This window comes from Cetorhinus maximus, unplaced genomic scaffold (assembly GCF_964194155.1).
Source record: "Cetorhinus maximus unplaced genomic scaffold, sCetMax3.hap1.1 HAP1_SCAFFOLD_1233, whole genome shotgun sequence".
Classification (NCBI taxonomy): Eukaryota; Metazoa; Chordata; class Chondrichthyes; order Lamniformes; family Cetorhinidae; genus Cetorhinus; species Cetorhinus maximus.
The window spans coordinates 56,988-83,347 of NW_027597175.1; the positions used below are offsets into that span (position 1 = coordinate 56,988).

Sequence of the window (26,360 nt, forward strand, 5' to 3'; positions counted from 1 at the left end):
GCACTCGCTCGCTCACTCACTCACCCCGCTCAGTATGGTGTCGCTGATCACATCGATGATCTCCCCCAGCACTGGGCTGGACCCGGTGTACTTGATGTAGCACCAGGTCAACAAGGTCAGTGAGCAGATGCCGATGACGAAGCTGAAGATGAAAGACAGGAAGCCCAGACCCAGCAGCGACAGGATGCCCGACAGGATGTGCATGCTGATTATCAGCAGCAGCATGGTCGCTGGTGTGCGGAAGATGCTGAAGAAATTCTTGCTGCGGTTGAACTTGAGGTAGCTCTCCAGCATACCCTCGATGTCCGCCTCCAGCTGGTCCTCGTAGCCCGTGCTCACTGCTGTGCCCCCCATCTTCTTAATGGCCCGGAATTTCTCGATAGCCGCCTCTCGGTAGATCTGGTGCCTCTCGCGGAGCTTGCTGGGTTGGAGGTAGGCTTTGTCCCCTCCACACAGCTGAAAGGCAGAGGGACAGAACCTCATTTCAGAGTACAGGGGAAGGCCGTTCAACCCCTCTATAGCCTGCCGCACAGGAAAAGGAGGCCATTCAGCCCCTCTCGAGCCTGTCACACAGGAACAGGAGGAGGCCGTTCAGCCCCTCTACAGCCTGCCGCACAGGAAAAGGAGGCCATTCAGCCCCTGTCGAGCCTGTCACACAGGAACAGGAGGAGGCCGTTCAACCCCTCTACAGCCTGCCGCACAGGAAAAGGAGGAGGCCATTCAGCCCCTCTCGAGCCAGTCACACAGGAACAGGAGGAGGCCGTTCAGCCCCTCTAAAGCCTGCCACACAGGAAAAGGAGGAGGCCATTCAGCCCCTCTCGAGCCTGTCACACAGGAACAGGAGGAGGCCATTCAGCCCGTCTCGCGCCAGTCACACAGGGACAGGAGGCCATTCAGCCCCTCTCCAGCCTGTCACACAGGAACAGGAGGAGGCCGTTCAGCCGCTCTATAGCCTGCCGCACAGGAAAAAGGAAGAGGCCGTTCAGCCCCTCTCGAGGCTGTCACACATGAACAGGAGGAGGCCATTCAGCCCCTCCTCGGGCCCGTCACACAGGAACAGAGGTTTTTCAGCCACTCAAGCCTGTCCTGCCATTGAGTTAGATCATGGCTGATTTGTATCTTAATTCCATGTTATTGGACCTGCCTTGGACCTGATCGAGCTCTTTAAAATGATGGAGGGGGTTTCGATAGGGTCGACATAGAGAAGATGTTTCTCCTTGTGGGAGGTTGGGAGACCAGAACTAGGGGCCATCGATATAAGACAGTCACTAATAAATCCGATCGGGAATTCAGGAGAAACTCCTTCACCCAGAGAGTGGGGAGAATGTGGGACTCGCTCCCACGGGGAGTGGGGAGAATGTGGGACTCGCTCCCACAGGGAGTGGGGAGAATGTGGGACTCGCTCCCACAGGGAGTGGGGAGAATGTGGGACTCGCTCCCACAGGGAGTGGGGAGAATGTGGGACTCGCTCCCACAGGGAGTGGGGAGAATGTGGGACTCGCTCCCACAGGGAGTGGGGAGAATGTGGGACTCGCTCCCACAGGGAGTGGGGAGAATGTGGGACTCGCTCCCACAGGGAGTGGGGAGAATGTGGGACTCGCTCCCACAGGGAGCGGGGAGAATGTGGGACTCGCTCCCACAGGGAGTGGTCGAGGTGAATAGTATCGATACATTTAAGGGGGAAGCTGGATAAACACATGAGGGAGAAAGGAATAGAAGGAGATGGTGATGGGGGGAGATGGAGAGGGGGGGGCGGTGGGAGGAGGCTCGAGTGGGGCAGAAACACTGGCGGATGGAACGAATGGCCTGTTTCTGTGCTCTAAGTTAAAGAAAGACTTGCATTTATGTAGCGCCTTTCAGGAAAAGGATGTGGGTGAGGGAATGGTATGGGGTGGCCGTATGAACAAAACCAGCGCAGCTTTAATGGGTTGAATGGCCTCCATCTGTGCTGTAAGTATCTGATTCTACATGTCAACAAGCAGTGAGTAGCCTGAAGTGGTTTATTTGCTCTCCTACCCCCTCCATGGCATTACGATAATAATCCATGGCCAAAGCCATGGCTGCCCGGTTGTTGGCTTCAGCTGTCGCCTGTTAAAAGACAAAGAGTGATTGTCACTTTAGGAAAAAGGCTCAACATACTGATCAATCTGACAAATTCCCCTCCGACTTCCACACCTCAGCCCCTGGCACTGTGGAGCTGGCCCAGCTCCCCACGGAGTCCCCGGGCTCCCATCGGGTCAAGGCACTGCCCCTGCTGGCACGGAGGACTGGGGGCAGGGAGGTCACAGCTCAGGATACCTGGATTGTCCGGAGTTACTGGTCTCAGCTCAGGGAGTAGCAGCGAGTTAGTGTTCCTGGGGAGGGAGGCGGAGAGACAGTGAGGGAGAGGGGAAAGCGAGGGGGGGGGGGGAAAGTGAGAGAAGGAGGGAGGGGTAGAGGGTTGGATCTGGAGGTGGAAGGGGGGAGGCGCTAAAGGGTTGGAGATGGAAGGAGGGAAAGAGAGGGGAGGGGAAAGGAGGAGGGAGGAGGGGAAGAGGGAGGGGAGGGGGGGGAAGGGGGAGTGGAGGAGGGGGGAAGAGGGAGGGGAGGAGGGGGGGAAGAGGGAGGGGGGAGGGGTAGAGGGTTGGATCTGGAGGAGGAAGGGGGGAGGCGCTAAAGGGCTGGAGATGGAAGGAGGGAAAGAGAGGGGAGGGGAAAGGAGGGAGGGGAGGAGGGGGGAAGAGGGAGTGGAGAGGGTTGGAGAAGGCGGGAGGGGAGGGAAAAGGAGGGAGGGGGAAGAGGGAGGGGAGGAGGGGGGCAGAGGGAGGGGAGGAGGGGGCAGAGGGAGGGGAGGAGGGGGGAAGAGGGAGTGGAGAGGGTTGGAGAAGGAGGGAGGGGAGCGGTAGGGCAGATGGAGCAAGCAGCTGGAGGGGAAGGGAGGAATGGCCTCCCACTGAGCCACACAGACCACAACTCTCCTGGGTGGTAATCCCTGATAGTTAGCCGACCCCAGCTAGGAGCACGTTCGGAGCCCAATAACAGATTTCAATCACCTCCGGATTAGAGAAGGGGAAGAGGAGAATCAACCTGAATTCTAGTTAACATCCAAGGAAAGCTTGGGGAGAGCGGCTTGTGTCCGGAACGCTGGACAACTGCGGGGGGGGGGGGGGGGAGGGGGGTGGAATTGAGTTTGATGGTGATTCCTCACACAGTCGAACAGCCTGCCGATACAGACATTCTCAGTGCAGCCAGGGAGAATGCAGCAGGTACCGGAGAGGATCTCTATCAGTGAGTCTAGAGCGGACCTGGATGTAAGGTGAAGAACACCCCCAGGAGTGGAGAGCTCCCTCCCAAGTGAGCTACCCTCACCGCGTGTAATGTCGAACATTTTCTGTACGAAACCTAATTTGGATTTCAATGTACCAATATTAGCTGCTTCCCCAGGGATCCTGCTGCATGGAAGTGATGTTGTAAATCAGCAATGAAAGCGCTCTTACCTCGAGAATGGATCTGGGATGTGGAAGGTCCTCGCCTTGGAAGATCTTAACATAAGCCTGAAATGGCAAAGCAAAGCAAGAGAAGAGAATAAGCAGGGAGTGTGCTGGGGGCATCAGGCATTACAGTAGGTACAGAATGAAGCTGTGGCATCGCCCGACACCACACTGTCTCGGCTTATCGGCTGCTGAAACCTTCACCCACGCCTTCGCTACCTCCTCACTCGACTATCCCAGAGCTCTCCCGGTGACTCTCCCACATTCCACCCTCCGTATACTTCAGCTCATCCAAAACTCTGCTGCCCCAGTGTCCGAACTCGCACCAAGTCCCCTTCACCCATCACCCCCTGTGCTCACACTGACCCACACTGGCTCCCGGTCCAGAAACACCTCGGTTTCAAAATTCACATCCTCGTGTTCAAATCCCTCCTCACTCCCTCCCTATCTCTGTAACCTCCTCCAGCCCCTACAACCCTCCCTATCTCTGTAACCTCCTCCAGCCCCTACAACCCTCCCTATCTCTGTAACCCCCTCCAGCCCCTACAATCCTCCCTATCTCTGTAACCTCCTCCAGCCCCTACACCCCTCCCTATCTCTGTAACCTCCTCCAGCCCCTACAACCCTCCCTATCTCTGTAACCTCCTCCAGTCCCTACAACCCTCCCTATCTCTGTAACCTCCTCCAGCCCCTACAACCATCCCTATCTCTGTAACCTCCTCCAGCCCCTACAACCCTCCCTATCTCTGTAACGTCCTCCAGCCCCTACAACCCTCCCTATCTCTGTAACCTCCCCCAGTCCCTACAACCCTCCCTATCTCTGTAACCTCCTCTGACCCTTACAACCCTCCCTATCTCTGTAACCTCCTCCCGCCCCTACAACCCTCCCCATTTCTGTAACCTCCTCCAACCCCTACGCCCCTCCCTATCTCTGTAACCTCCTCCAGCCCCTACAACCCTCCCTATCTCTGTAACCTCCTCCAGCCCCTACAACCCTCCCTATCTCTGTAACCTCCTCCAGCCCCTACAACCCTCCCTATCTCTGTAACCTCCTCTGACCCCTACAACACTCCCTATCTCTGTAACCTCCTCCAGTCCCTACAACCCTCCCTATCTCTGTAACTTCCTCCCGCCCCTACAACCCTCCCTATCTCTGTAACCTCCTCCAGCCCCTACACCCCTCCCTATCCCTGCAACCTCCTCCAGTCCCTACACTCCTCCCTATCTCTACAACCTCCTCCAGTGTTAAAGGCGCCTAAAACACAAGTTGTCTTTTATCACCATCTGCTTCTGGATTCTTGGATTCTGCCAAAGATGGACTGTCCCTGTTTAAAACCGGGGTGGAGTCACACTGAGAGCCTGGTCGATAAAGCTCCCCCTCGGCACGGGCTGTGTGTTGTGCCATCTACACCCACCCCAGCCCCACAAGTGGCAACAAAAGCATGGGGTCAACGCATCCGACTGGTGAAGGTTCACCGAGTATCCCTGCCTTCGATGGACCGTTAGAAACGCTTTCTCGTTTGGGGTTAATGCACCCATTTCCTCGGTGAGGGCTAACAGGGCAGCCTGCACAATGCCAGCACAGTCTCGCCATGGCGCCATTGTCTCAGACATTCCCATCGCCAGGGGCCTACGCATGAACACAAGAGATAGGAGCAGGGTAGATGGCCCTATAATCCGCCAAGCCTGCTCCGCCATTCAATACTATCAGAGAACCGTAGAGAAGTTACAACAAGGAGGCCATTCGGCCCATCTTGTCCATGCCAGCCCGAGGACACTCAGGTGCCCTTTCTAATCCCACCTTCCTGCACCCGGCCTATAGTCCTGCAGCTTACAGCACTTTAGGTGCAGATCCAGGTACTTTTTAAAAAGAGTTTAGAGTTTCTGCCTCTACCACCAACGTGGGCAGTGAATTCCAGACACCCACTACCCTCTGTGTAAAAAAGTTCTTCCTCATGTCCCCCCTACACCTTCTGCCACTTGTGTTGAATCTATGTCCCCTGGTTCTAGAATTCTCCACCAAGGGAAACAATTTTATCCTGTCCACTCTATCTATTCCCCTCATAGTTTTGTACACCTCAATCAAGTCACCTCTCAGCCTTCTTTGTTCTAAGGAAAATAACCCCAACCTATCCAATCTCTCCTCGTAGCTACACTTTTCTAACCCTGGCAACATTCTTGTAAACCTCCTCTGCACTCTCTCCAGAGCTATTCCATCCTTCCTGTAATGTGGTGACCAGAACTGCACACAATACTCCAGTTGCGGCCTCATCAGTGTTTTATACAATTCCAACATTATATCCTTACTTTTATATTCTATACCTCTGCCAATACCTCTGATCATGTCTGATCTTGGTCTTCGACTCCACTTTCCCACCCGCTCTCCCATCCCAGCCTGAAATACATTCAGCGAAGGAGCATCCACAATCCTCTGGGATAGAGAATTCCAAAGATTCACAACCCTCTGAGTGAAGAAATTTCTCCACATCTCAGTCCGAAATGATCGGCCCCTTATCCTGAGACTGGGCCCCCGTGTTTTAGATTCTCCGACCAGCGGGAACAATCTCCCAGCGACCGCCCTGTCACAACCCCTTCAGAATCCTGTAGGTTTCAGTGAGATCCTCTCTCATTCTTCTAAACTAGAGATTAGAGACCGCAATTTTTTTTAAATTTACTATTTCACGGGATGTGGGCGTCGCTGGCTGGGCCCAGCATTTATTGCCCATCCCTAATTGCCCCTTGAGAAGGTGGTGGTGAGTTGCCTTCTTGAGCTGCTGCAGTCCATGTGGTGTAAGTACACCCACTGTGCTGTTAGGGAGGGAGTTACAGGATTTTGACCCAGCGACAGTGAAGGGACGGCCGATATATTTCCAAGTCAGGACGGTGAGTGACTTGGAGGGGAACTTCTAGGTGGTGGTTTACTCAGTCTCAATTTATTCAGCCTCTCATCATAGGACAACCCTCCCAAGCCAGGGGTTAATCTATTGAACCTTCACTGTGCTGCCTCCAATGCAAGTGGACCAGGGAGACAGGTTTCCAAACGTGTCCATGTGGAGGCCCCACCTTGAAGTATTCCAGCAGGTTCCTGCAGCTGATCTTCGATCCTCCAATCTCTTTCTCCACCAGGTTCTCAGGACTCAACAGCAGGCGGACCAGACTCTCCAGGTGGGTCTTGAAATCTTCATCAATATCTACCAAGAGAGGGAGGAGTTCAGACTTCAGTACGGCGGGCGAGGGGGGGGTTACAGCGAGCGAAGGGGGGGGGAGGGCACAGCGAGGGGGACAAGACCTGGAGCAGGTAAGCGCGAGATACATGGCCAAAGGGGAGGCAAGCGGTAAACTGGTCGATTCCTGGAGCCTCCTGCAATATTGGCGATGCCTCGGGTGCATATAGGACATCAGGGTCAGCACAGAGAGAGACAGAGAGAGACGCAGAGGGTGGGGAGGGATTTATATCATCATTGCCCTTAAAACATGCCAACTTCCAAGCTAACTACTGAGAGAGGGTCAGTGCTGAGGGAGTGCCGCACTGTCGGAGGGTCAGTGCTGAGGGAGCGCCGCACTGTCGGAGGGTCAGTACTGAGGGAGCGCCGCACTGTCGGAGGGTCAGTAGTGAGGGAGCGCCGCATTGTCGGAGGGTCAGTGCTGAGGGAGCGCCGCACTGTCGGAGGGTCAGTGCTGAGGGAGCGCCGCACTGTCGGAGGGTCAGTGCTGAGGGAGCGCCGCACTGTCGGAGGGTCAGTGCTGAGGGAGCGCCACACTGTCGCAGGGTCAGTGCTGAGGGAGCGCCGCACTGTCAGAGGGTCAGTGCTGAGGGAGCGCCGCCCTGTCGGCGGGTCAGTGCTGAGGGAGCGCCGCACTGTCAGAGGGTCATGTACTGAGGGAGCGCCGCACTGTTGGAGGGTCAGTGCTGAGGGAGCGCCACACTGTTGGAGGGGCAGTACCGAGGGAGCGCCGCACTGTTGGAGGGTCAGTACCAAGGGAGCGCCGCACTGTCGGAGATTAAGTGCTGAGGGAGCGCTGCACTGTCGGAGGGTCAGTGCTGAGGGAGCGCCGCACTGTCGGAGGGTCAGTCCTGAGGGAGCGCCGCACTGTCGGAGGATCAGTCCTGAGGGAGCGCCGCACTGTCGGAGGGTCAGTACTGAGGGAATGCTGCACCATCAGAGGGTCAGTACTTAGGATGTGCTGCACTGTCAGAGAGTCATTACTGAGGGAGCGTGGCACTGTCGGAGGATCAGTACTGAGGGTGTGCTGCACTGTCGGAGGGTCAGTACTGAGGGTGTGCTGCACTGTCGGAGGGTCAGTACTGAGGGTGTGCTGCACTGTCGGAGGGTCAGTACTGTGGGTGTGCTGCACTGTCGGAGGGTCAGTACTGAGGGTGTGCTGCACTGTCGGAGGGTCAGTACTGAGGGTGTGCTGCACTGTCGGAGGGTCAGTACTGAGGGTGTGCTGCACTGTCGGAGGGTCAGTACTGAGGGTGTAGTGCACTGTCGGAGGGTCAGTACTGAGGGGGCACCGCACTGTCGGAGGGTCAGTACTGAGGGAGTGCGGCACTGTTGGAGGGTCAGTACTGAGGGTGTGCTGCACTGCCAGAGGTATTGTCTTTTGGATGAGACATTAAACCAAGGTCCGGCCCTATCATCCAACGATCCATGGCCATTACTGGATGAATAGCAGGTGAGTTTAGGTTATCCAGTTGTTGCTCTTTGTATGGACCTGACTGTGCGCGATGGAGGTGCTGTGTTTCCCACATTACATCAGTAACAGCACAACAGAAGGAGACTTCAGGGGGCTGTGAAGAGCTCGGCCAAGTCCTGTGGCGCTGTTTAGATGGAGGCTCTTTATTCCTGCACCGTCCCCAGATCGGTATGAATATCAAGGATTGGGCACGTACCTTTCAGCTTGCCGTCGAAGGTGGGGTTGGTGGCCACGCGAAGACCCGGGTGGGGCATGAGGAAGCAGTAGATATTGTTAAAGCAGGAGTGGATGTGTCTCCTCACCAGCTGCAGCTCCTCATGTTGGTGAGCTTTGACCTGGGGACAGTAAAGGAATTCAGAGAGTCTGACACAGGCCAAGCTCCCCACTAAAACCCCAATCTACCTCCCGACACCAATCCCCAGCCCTGCTATTCATTACCACTCACCCAAACCCTCCCCACAACCATAGACTAACTTGGGAAACAGTGTAGAGGGAGCTTTACTCTGTAACTAACCCCGTGCTGTACCTGTCCTGGGAGTGTTTGATGGGGACGGTGTAGAGGGAGCTTTACTCTGTAACTAACCCCGTGCTGTACCTGTCCTGGGAGTGTTTGATGGGGACAGTGTAGAGGGAGCTTTACTCTGTATCTAACCCCGTGCTGTACCTGTCCTGGGAGTGTTTGATGGGGACAGTGTAGAGGGGGCTTTACTCTGTATCTAACCCCGTGCTGTACCTGTCCTGGGAGTGTTTGATGGGGACAGTGTAGAGGGAGCTTTACTCTGTATCTAACCCCGTGCTGTACCTGTCCTGGGAGTGTTTGATGGGGACAGTGTAGAGGGAGCTTTACTCTGTATCTAACCCCGTGCTGTACCTGTCCTGGGAGTGTTTGATGGGGACAGTGTAGAGGGAGCTTTACTCTGTATCTAACCCCGTGCTGTACCTGTCCTGGGAGTGTTTGATGGGGACAGTGTAGAGGGAGCTTTACTCTGTATCTAACCCCGTGCTGTACCTGTCCTGGGAGTGTTTGATGGGGACAGTGTAGAGGGAGCTTTACTCTGTATCTAACCCCATGCTGTACCTGCCCTGGGAGTGTTTGATGGGGACGGTGTAGAGGGAGCTTTACTCTGTATCTAACCCCGTGCTGTACCAGTCCTGGGAGTGTTTGATGGGGACAGTGTAGAGGGAGCTTTACTCTGTATCTAACCTCGTGCTGTACCTGTCCTGGGAGTGTTTGATGGGACAGATCTTTGTTGATCTGTATATTAACTCCAACAACCCGACTTGGTTCTGTAACTCTTAATCCCCTCACCCAACAAAAATCTATCAATCTCAGTTTTGACATTTCCAATTCCACCCCCCCACCTCAACAGCTTTTTGTGTGGGGTGGGGGAGGAGGGGGGGCTGTGTTCCAGATTTCCTCTCCCCTTTTGTGTGGAAAGGCGTTTCCTGACATCACCCCTGAACGGTCTGGCTCTCGTTTTAAGGTTCTGCCCCCTTGTTCTGGACTCCGCACCCCAGCAGATGACATAGTTTTGCTCGATTGACCCGGTCCTTTAATCATTCCCCGTGGGCATGCTGCCTTGGTAAGTATCTGCACCGGATAATTCGGCTGGAAGAGGGGATGTGTGGAATGAACAGATCTCATTACCTGTAGCCGTCTCTCCAGGAAGTTGCTGCCTCCTTCCAATCCATAAGGAAACTCGTATGGAAAGCTCCAATCTCGGACTAAGAACAGCAGAGTCTACAGGACAACGTCAGCAGCTGGTTAAAATTGCTTTTGGTGCCAGCAATGGGTAGCACTCCCTCTCTCTCTCTCTCTCTGTCTCCCTCTCTCTCTCTTGCTCTCTCTCTCTCTCTGTGTGTCTCTCTCTCTCTCTCTCTCTCTTTGTGTCGCTCTCTCTCTCCCTCTCTCTGACCACTGGGTCAAAAGGTCGTGGTTTACAGATGTGCTCAAGACTTCAGCACAGAATCTAGGTTGACACTCCAGTACTGAGGGAGTGTCTGTCAGAGGTTCAGAGCTGAGGGAGCACCGCACTGTCGGAGGGTCAGTGCTGAGGGAGCGCCGCCCTGTCGGAGGGTCAGTGCTGAGGGAGCGCCGCACTAGCGGAGGGTCGGTGCTGAGGGTGTGCCGCACTGTCGGAGGGTCAGTACTGAGGGAGCACCGCACTGTCGGAGGGTCGGTGCTGAGGGTGTGCCGCACTGTCGGAGGGTCGGTGCTGAGGGTGTGCCGCACTGTCGGAGGGTCAGTGCTGAGGGACACCACACTATTGGAGGGTCAGTGCTGAGGGAGCACCGCACTGTCGGAGGGTCGGTGCTGAGGGACGCCACACTATCAGAGGGTCAGTGCTGAGGGAGCACCGCACTGTCAGAGGGTCGGTGCTGAGGGTGTGCCGCACTGTCGGAGGGTCAGTGCTGAGGGGGCGCCGCACTGTCGGAGGGTCAGTGCTGAGGGGGCGCCACACTGTCGGAGTGTCAGTACTGAGGGGGCGCCGCACTGTCGGAGGGTCAGTGCTGAGGGACGCCACACTATCGGAGGGTCAGTACTGAGGGCGCGCCGCACTGACGGAGGGTCAGTGCTGAGGGAGCGCCGCACTGTCGGAGGGTCAGTGCTGAGGGGGCGCCACACTGTCGGAGGGTCAGTACTGAGGAAGTGCTGCACTGTCGGAAGGTCAGTACTGAGGGAGTTCTGCACTGTCGGAGGGTCAGTGCTGAGGGAGCGCCTCACTGTTGGAGGGTCAGTGCTGAGGGAGTGCCGCACTGTCGGAGGATCAGTACTGAGGGAGTGCCACACTGTCGGAGGTGCCGTCTTTCAGGATGAGACATTAAACCGAGGCCCCGTCTGCCCTCTCGGGTGGGGGTAAAAGATCCCACGGCCACTATTGGAAGAAGAGCAGGGGGGAGTTCTCCCCGGTGTCCTGGGGCCGATATTTATCCCTCAGCCAACATCACTAAAAACAGATTATTTGTGGGATCTTGCTGTGCGTAAATTGGCTGCTGCATTTCCTACATTAAAACAGGGACCACACTTCAAAAAAAAAGTCCTTCACTGTCTGTGAAACACTTTGGGACGTCCCGAGGGGGTGACAGGAGCTGGAGAGACGGGAATTTTCCTTTACAAAGGCTGCCTAACCATCAGAGAGGGAAAGCAGGGGGCCGCTCAGCCCATCGATACTCACCTGTCGACGGTAGGCCTTCATATCCCTGGGGTAATGTGGACCTGGAGCTGGTCTGCCATTTATTCAGATCGTGGTCCATCTGTTTGTGTTTCGACTACCACATTCCCATCCACCCCCCAATAACCTTTCACTCCCCTTGTGTAACAAGAATCTATCTACCCCTGCCTTAAAAATATTCAATGACCACACCTCCACCGCCTTCTGAGGCAGAGAGTTCCAAAGTCGCACAACCCTCTGAGAGAAAGTGTAGCCGAGGCAGAGTCAATTGAGGCCTTTGAAAGGGAATTGTATCATTATCTGAAGTGAAAAAAGCTGCAGTGCTATGGGGGGAATCAGGCAGGGAGTGGGACTAAATGAGTGTCTCCCAAAGGGAGCCAGGACAGACACGAGGGGCCGGAGGGAGAGAGCAGGATTGGTGGAGGTAGCTCAGAGTGAGAGCAGGGATTGGTGGAGGTAGCTCAGAGGGAGACCAGGGATTGGTGGAGGTAGCTTAGGGTGAGAGCAGGGATTGGTGGAGGTAGCTCAGAGTGAGAGCAGGGATTGGTGGAGGTAGCTCAGAACGAGAGCAGGGATTGGTGGAGGTAGCTCAGAGGGAGACCAGGGATTGGTGGAGGTAGGTCAGAACGAGAGCAGGGATTGGTGGAGGTAGGTCAGAACGAGAGCAGGGATTGGTGGAAGTAGCTCAGTGAGAGCAGGGATTGGTGGAGGTAGCTCAGAGTGAGAGCAGGTATTGGTGGAGGTAGGTCAGAACGAGAGCAGGGATTGGTGGAGGTAGGTCAGAACAAGAGCAGGGATTGGTGGAGGTAGGACAGAACGAGAGCAGGGATTGGTGGAGGTAGGTCAGAGTGAGAGCAGGGATTGGTGGAGGTAGCTCAGAGCGAGAGCAGGGATTGGTGGAGGTAGCTCAGAGCGAGAGCAGGGATTGGTGGAGGTAGGTCAGAGTGAGAGCAGGGATTGGTGGAGGTAGCTCAGAGCGAGAGCAGGGATTGGTGGAGGTAGGACAGAACGAGAGCAGGGATTGGTGGAGGTAGGACAGAGCGAGAGCAGGGATTGGTGGAGGTAGGACAGAACGAGAGCAGGGATTGGTGGAGGTAGGACAGAGCGAGAGCAGGGATTGGTGGAGGTAGCTCAGAGGGAGAGCAGGGAATGGTGGAAGTAGCCGAGTCAGGTGATGGATTGAAAACGATCACAATGACCTGGGAGGCCAATGTTGAAAGGGCTGATTTCCCAGATATTGTAATTTCACTGGGGAAGGTGAAAATTAAATCTATTGTTAAGGGTTAACTATATGCATATTATGGCAACAAAAGCGGGATCTGGATGATAAAGGAAGGCATTTCTATCAGATTCAAAACAATGTGAAGTTACTGAGTAAATTCACTGGGAAGTGTAGAAGGGAGGATGAGATTATGAGCAGGATTGGGATTGGGCACTGTGGGTCAAATAAATCTCTGTATTTAACAGGGGGGACACGTTGATGGATTGTGTCAGGAGTGTGGGGAAGATGTCCTGCAATCGTTGGAGCATGTTTTATGACACTGTACTAAGTCTGCAGCTGAAAAGGGAACTTGTGCAACAGAAGGGTCTACAGCGTGATACGCTGGCTAGTTTTTTTGCAGTTAGATTTGGGTATTGGGATATTTATAAAATCATGTTGTCTTTTTTTATGTTTCACAGCATTAGCGCATCGAATTTAGCTCTCTTTAATTGGCATTGCACTTCCTCCTCCAATACAGTTGATGGCAGTAATACACCCAAGAGGTGTGAATTTGCTGGAAACCAGAAGAAGAAGCAAAGGAGCTGACTGGGGTTTGGAGCTGTCAATGATAGGGCTTCTCACAGAGTAACGGGGAATTCTCCTGGGGCCAATCCATATCCCTCAACCAACATCACTAAAAACCCAATGACCTGGGTCATTGTCACAGTGCTGTTTGTGGGAGCTTGCTGTGCGCCAATTGGCAGCTGCATCAGAACAGCGAAGTCATCCTGTCCCGCCAAGAAAGTCGCTCTATAAATGCAAGTTGTTATTGCAATCCCCCTGGCTGATCAGCAGGGAGGGGAGGGCAGCTCTCTCTGTGAGATGCACAGGACACGGGAGTTAATTCACACCCAGGCCAGTCACGTCTGCAGCCAGCAGAAGGAGCTCTCTCTCCCCTGGACTACACCTGCAGGGTGGTGAGGGTCAGGGCCCAGGTAACACGTCTCTGCTCAGCCGACCCCGAATTTGACACAACGGACCCAGTGTGGAAAATCTAACGTGAAGTGGGGGAGGGGGGAGGACGCAAAATCAGGTGCCAGAGAAACTCGAGGAGGGAGAGCCAGGAGCGACCGAGGGAGCTGAAGGGTAGCTCTCGCTCTGTGCTGTCCCTGGGCCTGTGATCCTCTTACCTGGAAAGGTTTGAGTGATGTCTCATCCATGGCTAGACGCCCATACTCTGTGAAGAGCTACAACAGAAGAGAACAAGGTGGTTACGGGTTCCCCAGGACCAGCATCTGCCCGGCTGAGAGAGAATCGGAGCGGGATTGATGTCCACCTCTGTTCAATGTGATACCGAGGCAACTCACAGCCTTACCGTCTCATTATCAACCCCTTTTGCACAGGATGGAGCACTCTCGCCTGATGGTCAGGAGGATTCAGGTTCAAATCCCATTCCAGAGACCGCAGTGAATAATCTGCACTGACAATCGCATTGGAGTACTGAGGGAGCGCCGCACTGTCGGAGGGTCAGTACTGAGGGAGCGCCGCACTGTCGGAGGGTCAGTACTGAGGGAGCGCCGCACTGTCGGAGGGTCAGTACTGACGGAGCGCCGCACTGTCGGAGGGTCAGTACCGAGGGAGCGCCGCACTGTCGGAGGGTCAGTGCTGAGGGAGCGCCGCACTGTCGGAGGGTCAGCACTGAGGGAGCGCCGCACTGTCGGAGGGTCAGTACTGAGGGAGCGCCGCACTGTCGGAGGGTCAGTACTGAGGGAGTGCCACATTGTCAGTGGTGTTGTCTTTTGAGATATTAACCTGTGGCCTGGTCTGCCCTCTGATGTGGTTGCAAAAATTCCCACAGCCACTATTGGATGAGGAGCAGGGGGTGATCTCCCTTGTGTCCTGTGGCCCATTCTAAGGCCGTGGGTGGGATTTCACTGTGCGCGGATTGGCTGTAAAGCCCTTTGTGACATCCTGAAGCTGTGAAAGGCACTGTGTAAATGTACATACTATCTTTTCATTATTTGCACCATCACCCTTTCTGTCGTCTACTCACTCCTGCCCTCCGTCCGAACACAGCCTCCCCTTCCATTCTTTTCCTCCCCCACTTTTCCTGGACTCACTTAAAAACTGTTAAATCTCTCCTCGATCTGATGAAAAGGTCATCGATCTGAAACGTTTAACTCTCTCTCTGTCTCTGGGAAGGTGCTGCCTGGCCTGTTGAGTGTCTGCACTGGTCTCCGTTTCCCCTCCTTCTCAGCTCCCGCTGGGTTTTGCTTTTGTATTTGCGAGAAGTGCGTCTTGGCTGCGAAGCTGGTGCTCGACAGGGCAGCTGCCGTTCTTGTCTTTTTCCAAGCTGGTGTGTGTGTGTGTGTGTTTGTGTTTGGGGGGGTGGTGGCGGGGTTGGGAGGCATCGTGGGTGGATCCCATCCACCTCCAACCAGCCCGTTCAGCGCTGGGCATTCGGAGCGAGGGCAGAAGGTCTAACACACGGGTCGAGCAGCCACACGGACCCACCTGAAGGTGCTGTAAGTCGTCCTCCTGAATGTTGTTGGTTAAGTTGTAAACCTGAAACCAAGCAGAAAGAGCTGATGGCAGAATGAAAGCTCCTGGGATGAAATGGACAATGGCCGCACGGTCAGCAAATTAACTAAAGGACAAGGAGAAGGGGGCAGAGGTGAGCAGTGTTTTCTCAGAGCTGGCTGGAGTTTACAGTGGGGTTCAGGGCTCTGTATTAGGAGCACCCGCTCTTCCTGATGATATATGAATGAGCGGCTCCTGGGTTTACAGGACAAGAACTTCACAGTTTGCAGCTGGGACCAAACTGGGAAGCGTTGTAAACAATGAGGACGGTGAGAGACTTCAGAAGGACACAGACAGGCCGGTGAAGTGGGCAGACACATGGCAGATACAGTTTAACACCGAGAAGTGTGAGGTGATTCATTTTCAGAGGGAGAAGGAGCAGATGCAAATTAAACTCAACGGGACAATGTTAAAGGGGACGGGGGTTGGGATGGAGAGACAGAGAGGCCCAGGGGGAGGGAGGAAGGGAGGGGCTGTATGTACAAATCATTGAAGGTGGTGGGACAAGTAGAGAAAGGCTGTTAAACAGGAAGACAGAATCCTGGGCTTTACAAATAGAGACAGATACAGAAACAAGGCTGTGGTGTGAAACCCTTTCCAAACACGGGTTAGACCCCAGCGGGAGGATCCTGTCCAATTCTGGGCCCCACACTTTAGGAAGGATGTCAAGGTCTCGGAGAGGGTGCGGAGGAGATTTACTAGAACGTTTCCAGGGATGAGGGGACCTCAGTTCATGTGGAGAGACTGGGAGGAGCTGGGATTGTTCTCCTTAGAGCAGAGAAGGTTAAGGGGGAGATTGAATCGAGGCGTTCAAAATCAGGAAGGGGTTTGGATCGAGTGAATAAGGAGAAACTGTTTCCAGTGGCAGGAGGGTCGGTAACCAGAGGGACACAGATTGAAGAGAATCGGGAAAAGAGCCAGAGGGGGAGATGAGGAAAATGTTTATTTTACACAGCGAGTTGTTGTGATCTGGAAGGCGCTGCCTGAAAGGGCGGTGGAAGCAGATTCAATAGGAACTTTCAAAAGGGGGAATTGGATAAATACTCAGGAAAGACAAGAAATTCTCAGGACTGTGGGGGAGAGAGAGTGGGGAGGGGGAGTGGGACTCATTGGATAGATCTTTCAAAGGGCTAGCACAGGCACAATGGGCTGAATGGCCTCATCCTCGCCTCTCTAAATCTGTCATTCTAATCAATATCATCATCATTAATCCTCTGGCCAACATCCTCCATCCTCTCCTGACAGTGGGCTTTCTCTTCGAATAAGGGTCCAGGGCTGCAGCCACTTTGCCAGGACATCATGGCTGAATCTGAGTGGCTGTCAGCTATTTAACCACAGGGGGCACCACATCAACATCCACCACTGTCCACAGGCACACACACACGGGCTCCGCAGTCAGGGGGTGGGTGCTGGGGATGTGTGCCAGTGCAGCAAGCCTGGCTGATATCCCATGTCCCCTGGTTTCCCCGTGCCCCAGGTACTGAGGCCAACAGGATCGCTGCCGCCGGCCCTGAGTAGGCAAACTGGGACAAAAGGTGGGGAAAGCTAAAAATAGCAGCAAGGTAAGGGTGTGGTGCCGAGAGCAGGAATGAAAACCAAAACTCAAATTCGCAAAAGGAACGTGGCAAGCCCTGTTCTGGGTTGCTGGAGGCTGAGCGTGCAGTCGCTAAATCTCAGGCACTGGATCAGGGTTAAGGGCCTGAGGGGTTCGGGAATGAAACTGGTCACGCCTTTCTACCGGAGTTTCCAGTGTGGTCATCGAAATTCACTTCAATCTCAGGCCCTCAGCACATCCTCAAAGGCAAAATCAGTAAAACAGGGAAATGACTGGTACTGGTCCCAACTGGTAGACAAGACCAGGTCGGACCAGTCCAAAGTGGGGTCCATTTTCAGGTATACAAGACCAGCTGAGACCCAGCACCAGACAAGTACTGGTCCAAAGTGGGGTTCATTTTCAGGGAAACAAGACCAGCTTAGACCCAGCACCAGTCATTTCACAAATGTTACTGGTTGAACTTTGCGGCAGTGAATCAACCAAGATTTTTGTACCCGTGGGACTGTGGCCTTCCCGAGCTCCGGCATTCCTCCCCCCTCCCCCCTCCCAGGCGTCCAGCCATGGCTCGGCCCACCACCCGCCTCCACCAGCATATCTGTCTCCTTCCCCTCCCTACCTGGACAGAGCTTATCATGGTACTGAGAGCAAAGATGGTGGCACAGTCCTTCACAGTCGACTGGCTGTCAAAGGCTCCCTGTGTGTCCATGAGCAGCACAGCAACCTGGAGGGGGAGGAAGCACAGGGGAAAAGATTACCGCAGACGGCAGTGACTGACTAACCCGCTCCCTCTACGCAGTGTCTGCCTCTCCAACCCACTGCAGTACTAGGCACTGCTGTTCATCACCCAACACACAAATCATTATGGAAACAGACAGAAATAGAGAATCTCAACCATCAGACACAGGTGATGAGACCGGGCACCCATTCTAAATAAAAGGACACAAACACACCCATCTCTCCAGCTCCTGTCACCACCTCGGGACGCCCCAGAGCCTTTTCACAGACAGCGAAGGACTATTTGAAGGACAGGAAGACAGAATCCTGGGCTTTACAAATAGAGACACAGATACAGAAACAAGGCTGTGGTGTGAAACCCTTTCCAAACACGGGTTAGACCCCAGCGGGAGGATCCTGTCCAATTCTGGGCCCCACACTTTAGGAAGGATGTCAAGGTCTCGGAGAGGGTGCGGAGGAGATTTACTAGAACGTTTCCAGGGATGAGAGACCTCAGTTCATGTGGAGAGACTGGGAGAAGCTGGGATTGTTCTCCTTAGAGCAGAGAAGGTTAAGGGGGAGATTGAATCGAGGCGTTCAAAATCAGGAAGGGGTTTGGATCGAGTGAATAAGGAGAAACTGTTTCCAGTGGCGGGAGGGTCGGTAACCAGAGGGACACAGATTGAAGAGAATCGGGAAAAGAGCCAGAGGGGGAGATGAGGAGAATGTTTTTTTGACACAGCGAGTGGTTGTGATCTGGAAGGCGCTGCCTGAAAGGGCGGTGGAAGCAGATTCAATAGGAACTTTCAAAAGGGGAATTGGATAAATACTCGAAAAGGAGAAATTTGCAGGACTGTGGGGGAGAGAGAGCGGGGAGGGGGAGTGGGACTCATTGGATAGATCTTTCAAAGGGCTAGCACAGGCACAATGGGCTGAATGGCCTCATCCTCGCCTCTCTAAATCCGTCATTCTAATCAATATCATCATCATTAATCCTCTGGCCAACATCCTCCATCCTCTCCTGACAGTGGGCTTTCTCTTCGAATAAGGGTCCAGGGCTGCAGCCACTTTGCCAGGACATCATGGCTGAATCTGAGTGGCTGTCAGCTATTTAACCACAGGGGGCACCACATCAACATCCACCACTGTCCACAGGCACACACACACGGGCTCCGCAGTCAGGGGGTGGGTGCTGGGGATGTGTGCCAGTGCAGCAAGCCTGGCTGATATCCCATGTCCCCTGGTTTCCCCGTGCCCCAGGTACTGAGGCCAACAGGATCGCTGCCGCCGGCTCTGAGTAGGCAAACTGGGACAAAAGGTGGGGAAAGCTAAAAATAGCAGCAAGGTAAGGGTGTGGTGCCGAGAGCAGGAATGAAAACCAAAACTCAAATTCGCAAAAGGAAAGTGGCAAGCCCTGTTCTGGGTTGCTGGAGGCTGAGCGTGCAGTCGCTAAATCTCAGGCACTGGATCAGGGGTAAGGGCCTGAGGGGTTCGGGAATGAAACTGGTCACGCCTTCCTACCGGAGTTTCCAGTGTGGTCATCGAAGTTCACTTCAATCTCAGGCCCTCAGCACATCCTCAAAGGCAAAATCAGTAAAACAGGGAAATGACTGGTACTGGTCCCAACTGGTAGACAAGACCAGGTCGGACCAGTCCAAAGTGGGGTCCATTTTCAGGTATACAAGACCAGCTGAGACCCAGCACCGGACAAGTACTGGTCCAAAGTGGGGTTCATTTTCAGGGAAACAAGACCAGCTTAGACCCAGCACCAGTCATTTCACAAATGTTACTGGTTGAACTTTGCGGCAGTGAATCACCCAAGATTTTTGTACCCGTGGGACTGTGGCCTTCCCGAGCTCCGGCATTCCTCCCCCCTCCCCCCTCCCAGGCGTCCAGCCATGGCTCGGCCCACCACCCGCCTCCACCAGCATATCTGTCTCCTTCCCCTCCCTACCTGGACAGAGCTTATCATGGTACTGAGAGCAAAGATGGTGGCACAGTCCTTCACAGTCGACTGGCTGTCAAAGGCTCCCTGTGTGTCCATGAGCAGCACAGCAACCTGGAGGGGGAGGAAGCACAGGGGAAAAGATTACCGCAGACGGCAGTGACTGACTAACCCGCTCCCTCTACGCAGTGTCTGCCTCTCCAACCCACTGCAGTACTAGGCACTGCTGTTCATCACCCAGCACACAAATCATTATGGAAACAGACAGAAATAGAGAATCTCAACCATCAGACACAGGTGATGAGACCGGGCACCCATTCTAAATAAAAGGACACAAACACACCCATCTCTCCAGCTCCTGTCACCACCTCGGGACGCCCCAGAGCCTTTTCACAGACAGCGAAGGACTATTTGAAGGACAGGAAGACAGAATCCTGGGCTTTACAAATAGAGACACAGATACAGAAACAAGGCTGTGGTGTGAAACCCTTTCCAAACACGGGTTAGACCCCAGCGGGAGGATCCTGTCCAATTCTGGGCCCCACACTTTAGGAAGGATGTCAAGGTCTCGGAGAGGGTGCGGAGGAGATTTACTAGAACGTTTCCAGGGATGAGAGACCTCAGTTCATGTGGAGAGACTGGGAGAAGCTGGGATTGTTCTCCTTAGAGCAGAGAAGGTTAAGGGGGAGATTGAATCAAGGCGTTCAAAATCAGGAAGGGTTTGGATCGAGTGAATAAGGGAGAAACTGTTTCCAGTGGCAGGAGGGTCGGTAACCAGAGGGACACAGATTGAAGAGAATCGGGAAGAGAGCCAGAGGGGGAGATGAGGAGAATGTTTTTTTGACACAGCGAGTTGTGATCTGGAAGGCGCTGCCTGAAAGGGCGGTGGAAGCAGATTCAATAGATACTTTCAAAAGGGGAATTGGATAAATACTCGAAAAGGAGAAATTTGCAGGACTGTGGGGGAGAGAGAGCGGGGAGGGGGAGTGGGACTCATTGGATAGATCTTTCAAAGGGCTAGCACAGGCACAATGGGCTGAATGGCCTCATCCTCGCCTCTCTAAATCCGTCATTCTAATCAATATCATCATCATTAATCCTCTGGCCAACATCCTCCATCCTCTCCTGACAGTGGGCTTTCTCTTCGAATAAGGGTCCAGGGCTGCAGCCACTTTGCCAGGACATCATGGCTGAATCTGAGTGGCTGTCAGCTATTTAACCACAGGGGGCACCACATCAACATCCACCACTGTCCACAGGCACACACACACGGGCTCCGCAGTCAGGGGGTGGGTGCTGGGGATGTGTGCCAGTGCAGCAAGCCTGGCTGATATCCCATGTCCCCTGGTTTCCCCGTGCCCCAGGTACTGAGGCCAACAGGATCGCTGCCGCCGGCTCTGAGTAGGCAAACCGGGACAAAAGGTGGGGAAAGCTAAAAATAGCAGCAAGGTAAGGGTGTGGTGCCGAGAGCAGGAATGAAAACCAAAACTCAAATTCGCAAAAGGAAAGTGGCAAGCCCTGTTCTGGGTTGCTGGAGGCTGAGCGTGCAGTCGCTAAATCTCAGGCACTGGATCAGGGTTAAGGGCCTGAGGGGTTCGGGAATGAAACTGGTCACGCCTTCCTACCGGAGTTTCCAGTGTGGTCATCGAAATTCACTTCAATCTCAGGCCCTCAGCACATCCTCAAAGGCAAAATCAGTAAAACAGGGAAATGACTGGTACTGGTCCCAACTGGTAGACAAGACCAGGTCGGACCAGTCCCAACTGGAGTCCATTTTCAGGGAAAAAAGACCAGCTTGATTTTAGTGATGTTGGGTGAGGGATAAATATTGGCCCCAGGACACCGGGGAGAACTCCCCCTGCTCTTCTTCCAATAGTGGCCGTGGGATCTTTTACACCCACCCGAGAGGGCAGACGGGGCCTCGGTTTAATGGTTTAATGATCCTGAAAGACGGCACCTCCAACTGTGCGGCGCTCCCTCAGCACTGACCCTGACATCGCGGCGCTCCCTCAGCACTGACCCTCCAACAGTGCGGCGCTCCCTCAGCACTGACCCTCCGACAGTGCGGCGCTCCCTCAGTACTGACCCTCCGATAGTGCGGCGCTCCCTCACTACTGACCTTCCGACAGTGCGGCGCTCCCTCAGCACTGACCCTCCGACAGTGCGGCGCTCCCTCAGTACTGACCCTCCGATAGTGCGGCGCTCCCTCACTACTGACCCTCCGACAGTGCGGCACTACCCCAGTACTGACCCTCCAACAGTGTGGTGCTCCCTCACTACTGACCCTCTGACAGTGTGGCGATCCCTCACTACTGACCCTCCGACAGTGCGGCACACCCTCAATACTGACCCTCCGACAGTGCGGCACTCCCCCAGTACTGACCCTCCGACAATGCGGCACTCCCTCAGTACTGACCCTCCGACGGTGTGGCACCCCCTCAGGACTGACAACAGTGCGGTCAACCTACAATGTGGGTCTTTTGTGTTGACAGTGGGTGTGCGAACCCATGACCTTGGGACTCAAAGACGAGAGGGAGATAGACAGAGAGATAGAGTCCGTGTGCCACAACATAGGAAATAATTAACGCCAGTAATGAAACGTATTTGGTGCAGGGAAAATTGGAAGGAGCCTCTGATTGGGTGAATGTTCAGCAATACAGAAATGAAGGAATAAAGGAGATTTGGTCAGTGATTCTGTACCTTTCTCCCATTCTTCTTCTGTACAATAAACACTTCTGCCCATATCTGGATGCCGTTTGTTTCTGGATCTGAGCCACCTCGCCACGAGAATCCGGTCAGGGGCTTGTCGTCTCTGCCCATCCAGTTCGTGGTCACTCCCCCCCTCTGTAGGTGTAAAGCAGAGATCCTGTCATCCTGCAGACTGCGCGGTTCCCAGTCCAGGGGTGCTACTTACATTTTGGGATCCCTTCTGCTCATCCAAATCTCTGCTGTCCCTGTGTCCCTAACGCGCACCAAGTCCCCATCTGGCATCACTCTGGTGCTCGCACTGACCCACACCGGCTCCCGGTCTGACAATGCTTCATTTTTAAAATTCTGATGCTCGAGTTCAAATCGTTCCCTATCTCTGTAACCTCCTCCAGCCCCTACACCCTCCCTATCTCTGTAACCTCCTCCAGCCCCTACACCCTCCCTATCTCTGTAACCTCCTCCAGCCCCTACACCCTCCCTATCTCTGTAACCTCCTCCAGCCCCTACAACCCTCCCTATCTCTGTAACCTCCTCCAGCCCCTACACCCTCCCTATCTCTGTAACCTCCTCCAGCCCCTACAACCCTCCCTATCTCTGTAACCTCCTCCAGCCCCTACACCCTCCCTATCTCTGTAACCTCCTCCAGCCCCTACACCCTCCCTATCTCTGTAACCTCCTCCAGCCCCTACACCCTCCCTATCTCTGTAACCTCCTCCAACCCCTACACCCCTCCCTATCTCTGTAACCTCCTCCAGCCCCTACAACCCTCCCTATCTCTGTAACCTCCTCCAGCCCCTACAACCCTCCCTATCTCTGTAACCTCCTCCAGCCCCTACAACCCTCCCTATCTCTGTAACCTCCCCCAGCCAACTACAACCCTCCCTATCTCTGTAACCTCCTCCAGCCCCTACACCCCTCCCTATCTCTGTAACCTCCTCCAGCCCCTACACCCTCCCTATCTCTGTAACCTCCCCCGGCCAACTACAACCCTCCCTATCTCTAACCTCCTCCGGCCCCTACACCCCTCCCTATCTCTGTAACCTCCCCCGGCCAACTACAACCCTCCCTATCTCTGTAACCTCCTCCAGCCCCTACACCCCTCCCTATCTCTGTAACCTCCTCCAGCCCCTACAACCCTCCCTATCTCTGTAACCTCCTCCAGCCCCTACAACCCTCCCTATCTCTGTAACCTCCTCCAGCCCCAACAACCCTCCCTATCTCTGTAAACTCCTCCAGCCCCTACAACCCTCCCTATCTCTGTAACCTCCTCCAGCCCCAACAGCCCTCCCTATCTCTGTAAACTCCTCCAGCCCCTACAACCCTCCCTATCTCTGTAACCTCCACCAGCCCCTACAACCCTCCCTATCTCTGTAACCTCCTCCAGCCCCTACAACCCTCCCTATCTCTGTAACCTCCTCCAGCCCCTACAACCCTCCCTATCTCTGTAACATCCTCCAGCACCTACAACCCGCCCTATCTCTGTAACCTCCTCCAGCCCCTACAACTCTCCCTATCTCTGTAACCCCCTCCAGCCTCTACAACCATCTCTATCTCTGTAAACCCCTTCAGCCCCTACAACCCTCCATATCTCTGTAACCTCCTCCAGCCCCTACAATCCTCCCTATCTGTCATTTCCTCCAGCCCCTACAACCCTCCTTATCTCTGTAACCTCCTCCAGCCCCTACAACCCTCCCTATCTCTGTCACCTCCTCCAGCCCCTACAACCCTCCTTATCTCTGTAACCTCCTCCAGCCCCTACAATGCTCCCTATCTGTCATTTCCTCCAGCCCCTACAACCCTCCCTATCTCTGTAACCTCCTCCAGCTCCTACAACCCTCCCTATCTCTGTAACCTACTCCAGGCCCTACAACCCTCCCTATCTCTGTCACCTCCTCCAGCCCCTACAACCCTCCCTATCTCTGTAACTTCCTCGAGCCCCTACAACCCTCCCTATCTCTGCAACCTCCACCAGCCCCTACAACCCTCCCTATCTCTGTAACTTCCTCCAGTGCCTACAACCCTCCCTATCTCTGTAACTTCCTACAGCACCTACAACCCTCCATATCTCTGTAACCTTCTCCAGCCCCTACAACCCTCCCTATCTCTGTAACCCCCTCCAGCCTCTACAACCATCCCTATCTCTGTAAACCACTCCAGCCCCTACAACCCTCCCTATCTCTGTAACCTCCTCCAGCCCCTACAAACCTCCCTATCTCTGTAACCTCCTCCAGCCCCTACAACCCTCCCTATCTCTGTAACTTCCTCGAGCACCTACAACCCTCCCTATCTCTGTAACTTCCTCCAGCACCTACAACCCTCCCTATCTCTGTAACTTCCTCTAGTGCCTACGACCCTCCCTATCTCTGTAACTTTCTACAGCACCTACAACCTCCATATCTCTGTAACCTTCTCCAGCCCCTACAACCCTCCCTATCTCTGTAGCCCCCTCCAGCCTCTACAACCATCCCTATCTCTGTAAACCCCTCCAGCCCCTACAACCCGATCTCTGTAACCTTCTCCAGCGCCTACAATCCTCCCTATCTGTCATTTCCTCCAGCCCCTACAACCTTTCCTATCTCTGTAACCTCCTCCAGCCCCTACAACCCTCCATATCTCTGTAACCTCCTCCAGCCCCTAGACCCCTCCCTATCTCTGTAACCTCCTCCAGCCGCTACACCCCTCCCTATCTCTGTAACCTCCTCCAGCCCCTACAACCCTTCCTATCTCTGTAACCTCCTCCAGCCCCTACAACCCTCCCTATCTCTGTAACCTCCTCCAGCCCCTACAACCCTCCCTATCTCTGTAACTTCCTCCAGCCCCTACAACCCTCCCTATCTCTGTAACCTCCTCCAGCCCCTACAACCCTATCTCTGTAACCTCCTCCAGCCCCTACAACCCTCCCTATCTCTGTAACCTCCTCCAGCCCCTACAACCCTCCCTATCTCTGTAACCTCCTCCAGCCCCTACAACCCTCCCTATCTCTGTAACCTCCTCCAGCCATTCTACAACCCTCCCTATCTCTGTAACCTCCTCCAGCCCCTACACCCCTCCCTATCTCTGTAACATCCTCCAGTCCCTACAATCCTCCCTATCTCTGCAACCTCCTCCAGCCCCTACATTCCTATCTCTGTAACCTCCTCCAGCCTCTGCGACCCTCCCTATCTCTGTAACCTCCTCCAGCCCCTTACCCCCCTCCCTATCTCTGTAACTTCCTCCAGCTCCTATAACCCTCCGAGATCTCTGCGCTCCTCCAATTCCAGCCTCTTGACCATCCCCCGATTCCCATCGCTCCACCATTGTCGGCCGTGCCTTCAGCTGACTGGGGCCCTAAGCTCTGGAATTCCCTCCCTAAATCTCTCTGACTCTCTCTCTCTCTCCTCCTGTAAGTCACTGTCAGTTTGTCTTTACGGGGGCCTATACGGGGAGACAATCCCCAGTACCTGTTTGTACAAGAACCGTAACATGAAGTCTAATAAGAAGGATTTGCCCTTGCGGAAGGCACCAGCGACTGACAGGACCATCACATTGAGGTCACGGACTGGTTCCCGGAGAAGGATACTGTCCAGGGCGCCTTCGTCAAGCACCAAGCTGTGATCCTCCCTGTGGAGATTGATGACTTGCAAAGCCTTGGCCAATGGGCACGTCATGGCATCAGCACCTGTAAGAAAGGGACAGAGGGAACTCGGAGTTACTCACTAACACAGGGGGGCCGGACAGGGCAAGACACATGGCCCGTGGAATAGCGGCAACAACATTCATCTCTCCACCTCGGGACGTCCCAAAGCGTTTCACAGACAATAAAGGACTCTTCCTGAAGTGGGCTTGCTGTTGTCATGTAGGAAAGGTGGCAGCCAATTTGTGCACAGCAAGCTCCCACAAACAGCAACGTGATAACGATCCAGAACACCTATGAGCGTACGAACAAATGAAACAGGAGCAGGAATAGGCCATTCGGCCCCTCTAGCCTGCTCCGCCATTCAATAAGATCATGGCTGATCTGTTTGTGTTTCGAGTTCTACGTTCCCATCTAACCCTGATAACCTTTAGATAAAAGCAAAAAAACTGAGGATGCTGGAAATCCAAAACAAAAACAAAAATACCTGGAAGGAACAGGTTTTGCGTCCGAATGACCCTTCAACAGAACTAAGTAAAAATAGAAGAGAGGTGAAATGTAATCTGGTTTAAGGGGGGGTGGGAAAAGTAGAGCCAGTGATAGGTGGAGATAACCAAAAGATGTCACAGACAAAAGGACAAAGAGGTGTTGAAGGTGGTGATATTATCTAAGGAATGTGCTAATTAAGGGTAGAAAGCAGGA

The 26,360-nt window shown here is 54.2% G+C and overlaps 1 protein-coding gene across 1 annotated transcript in view; it reads right to left on the bottom strand.

Annotated features, from left to right (window-relative positions):
* LOC144675938 (atlastin-2-like) overlaps positions 1–26,360 on the bottom strand; it is a 36,432-nt gene that overhangs the window by 966 nt on the left and 9,106 nt on the right. Inside the window, exons 2-12 of the mRNA XM_078536458.1 lie at positions 25,486–25,671; positions 22,037–22,180; positions 19,346–19,450; positions 15,057–15,107; positions 13,733–13,789; positions 9,817–9,909; positions 8,365–8,503; positions 6,534–6,661; positions 3,477–3,533; positions 2,017–2,088; positions 25–456 (exon numbers count right to left, since the gene is read on the bottom strand). Of these exons, the coding sequence (XP_078392584.1) occupies positions 25–456; positions 2,017–2,088; positions 3,477–3,533; positions 6,534–6,661; positions 8,365–8,503; positions 9,817–9,909; positions 13,733–13,789; positions 15,057–15,107; positions 19,346–19,450; positions 22,037–22,180; positions 25,486–25,671 (1,464 nt within the window). The remainder of the gene's footprint in view (positions 1–24; positions 457–2,016; positions 2,089–3,476; positions 3,534–6,533; positions 6,662–8,364; positions 8,504–9,816; positions 9,910–13,732; positions 13,790–15,056; positions 15,108–19,345; positions 19,451–22,036; positions 22,181–25,485; positions 25,672–26,360) is intronic.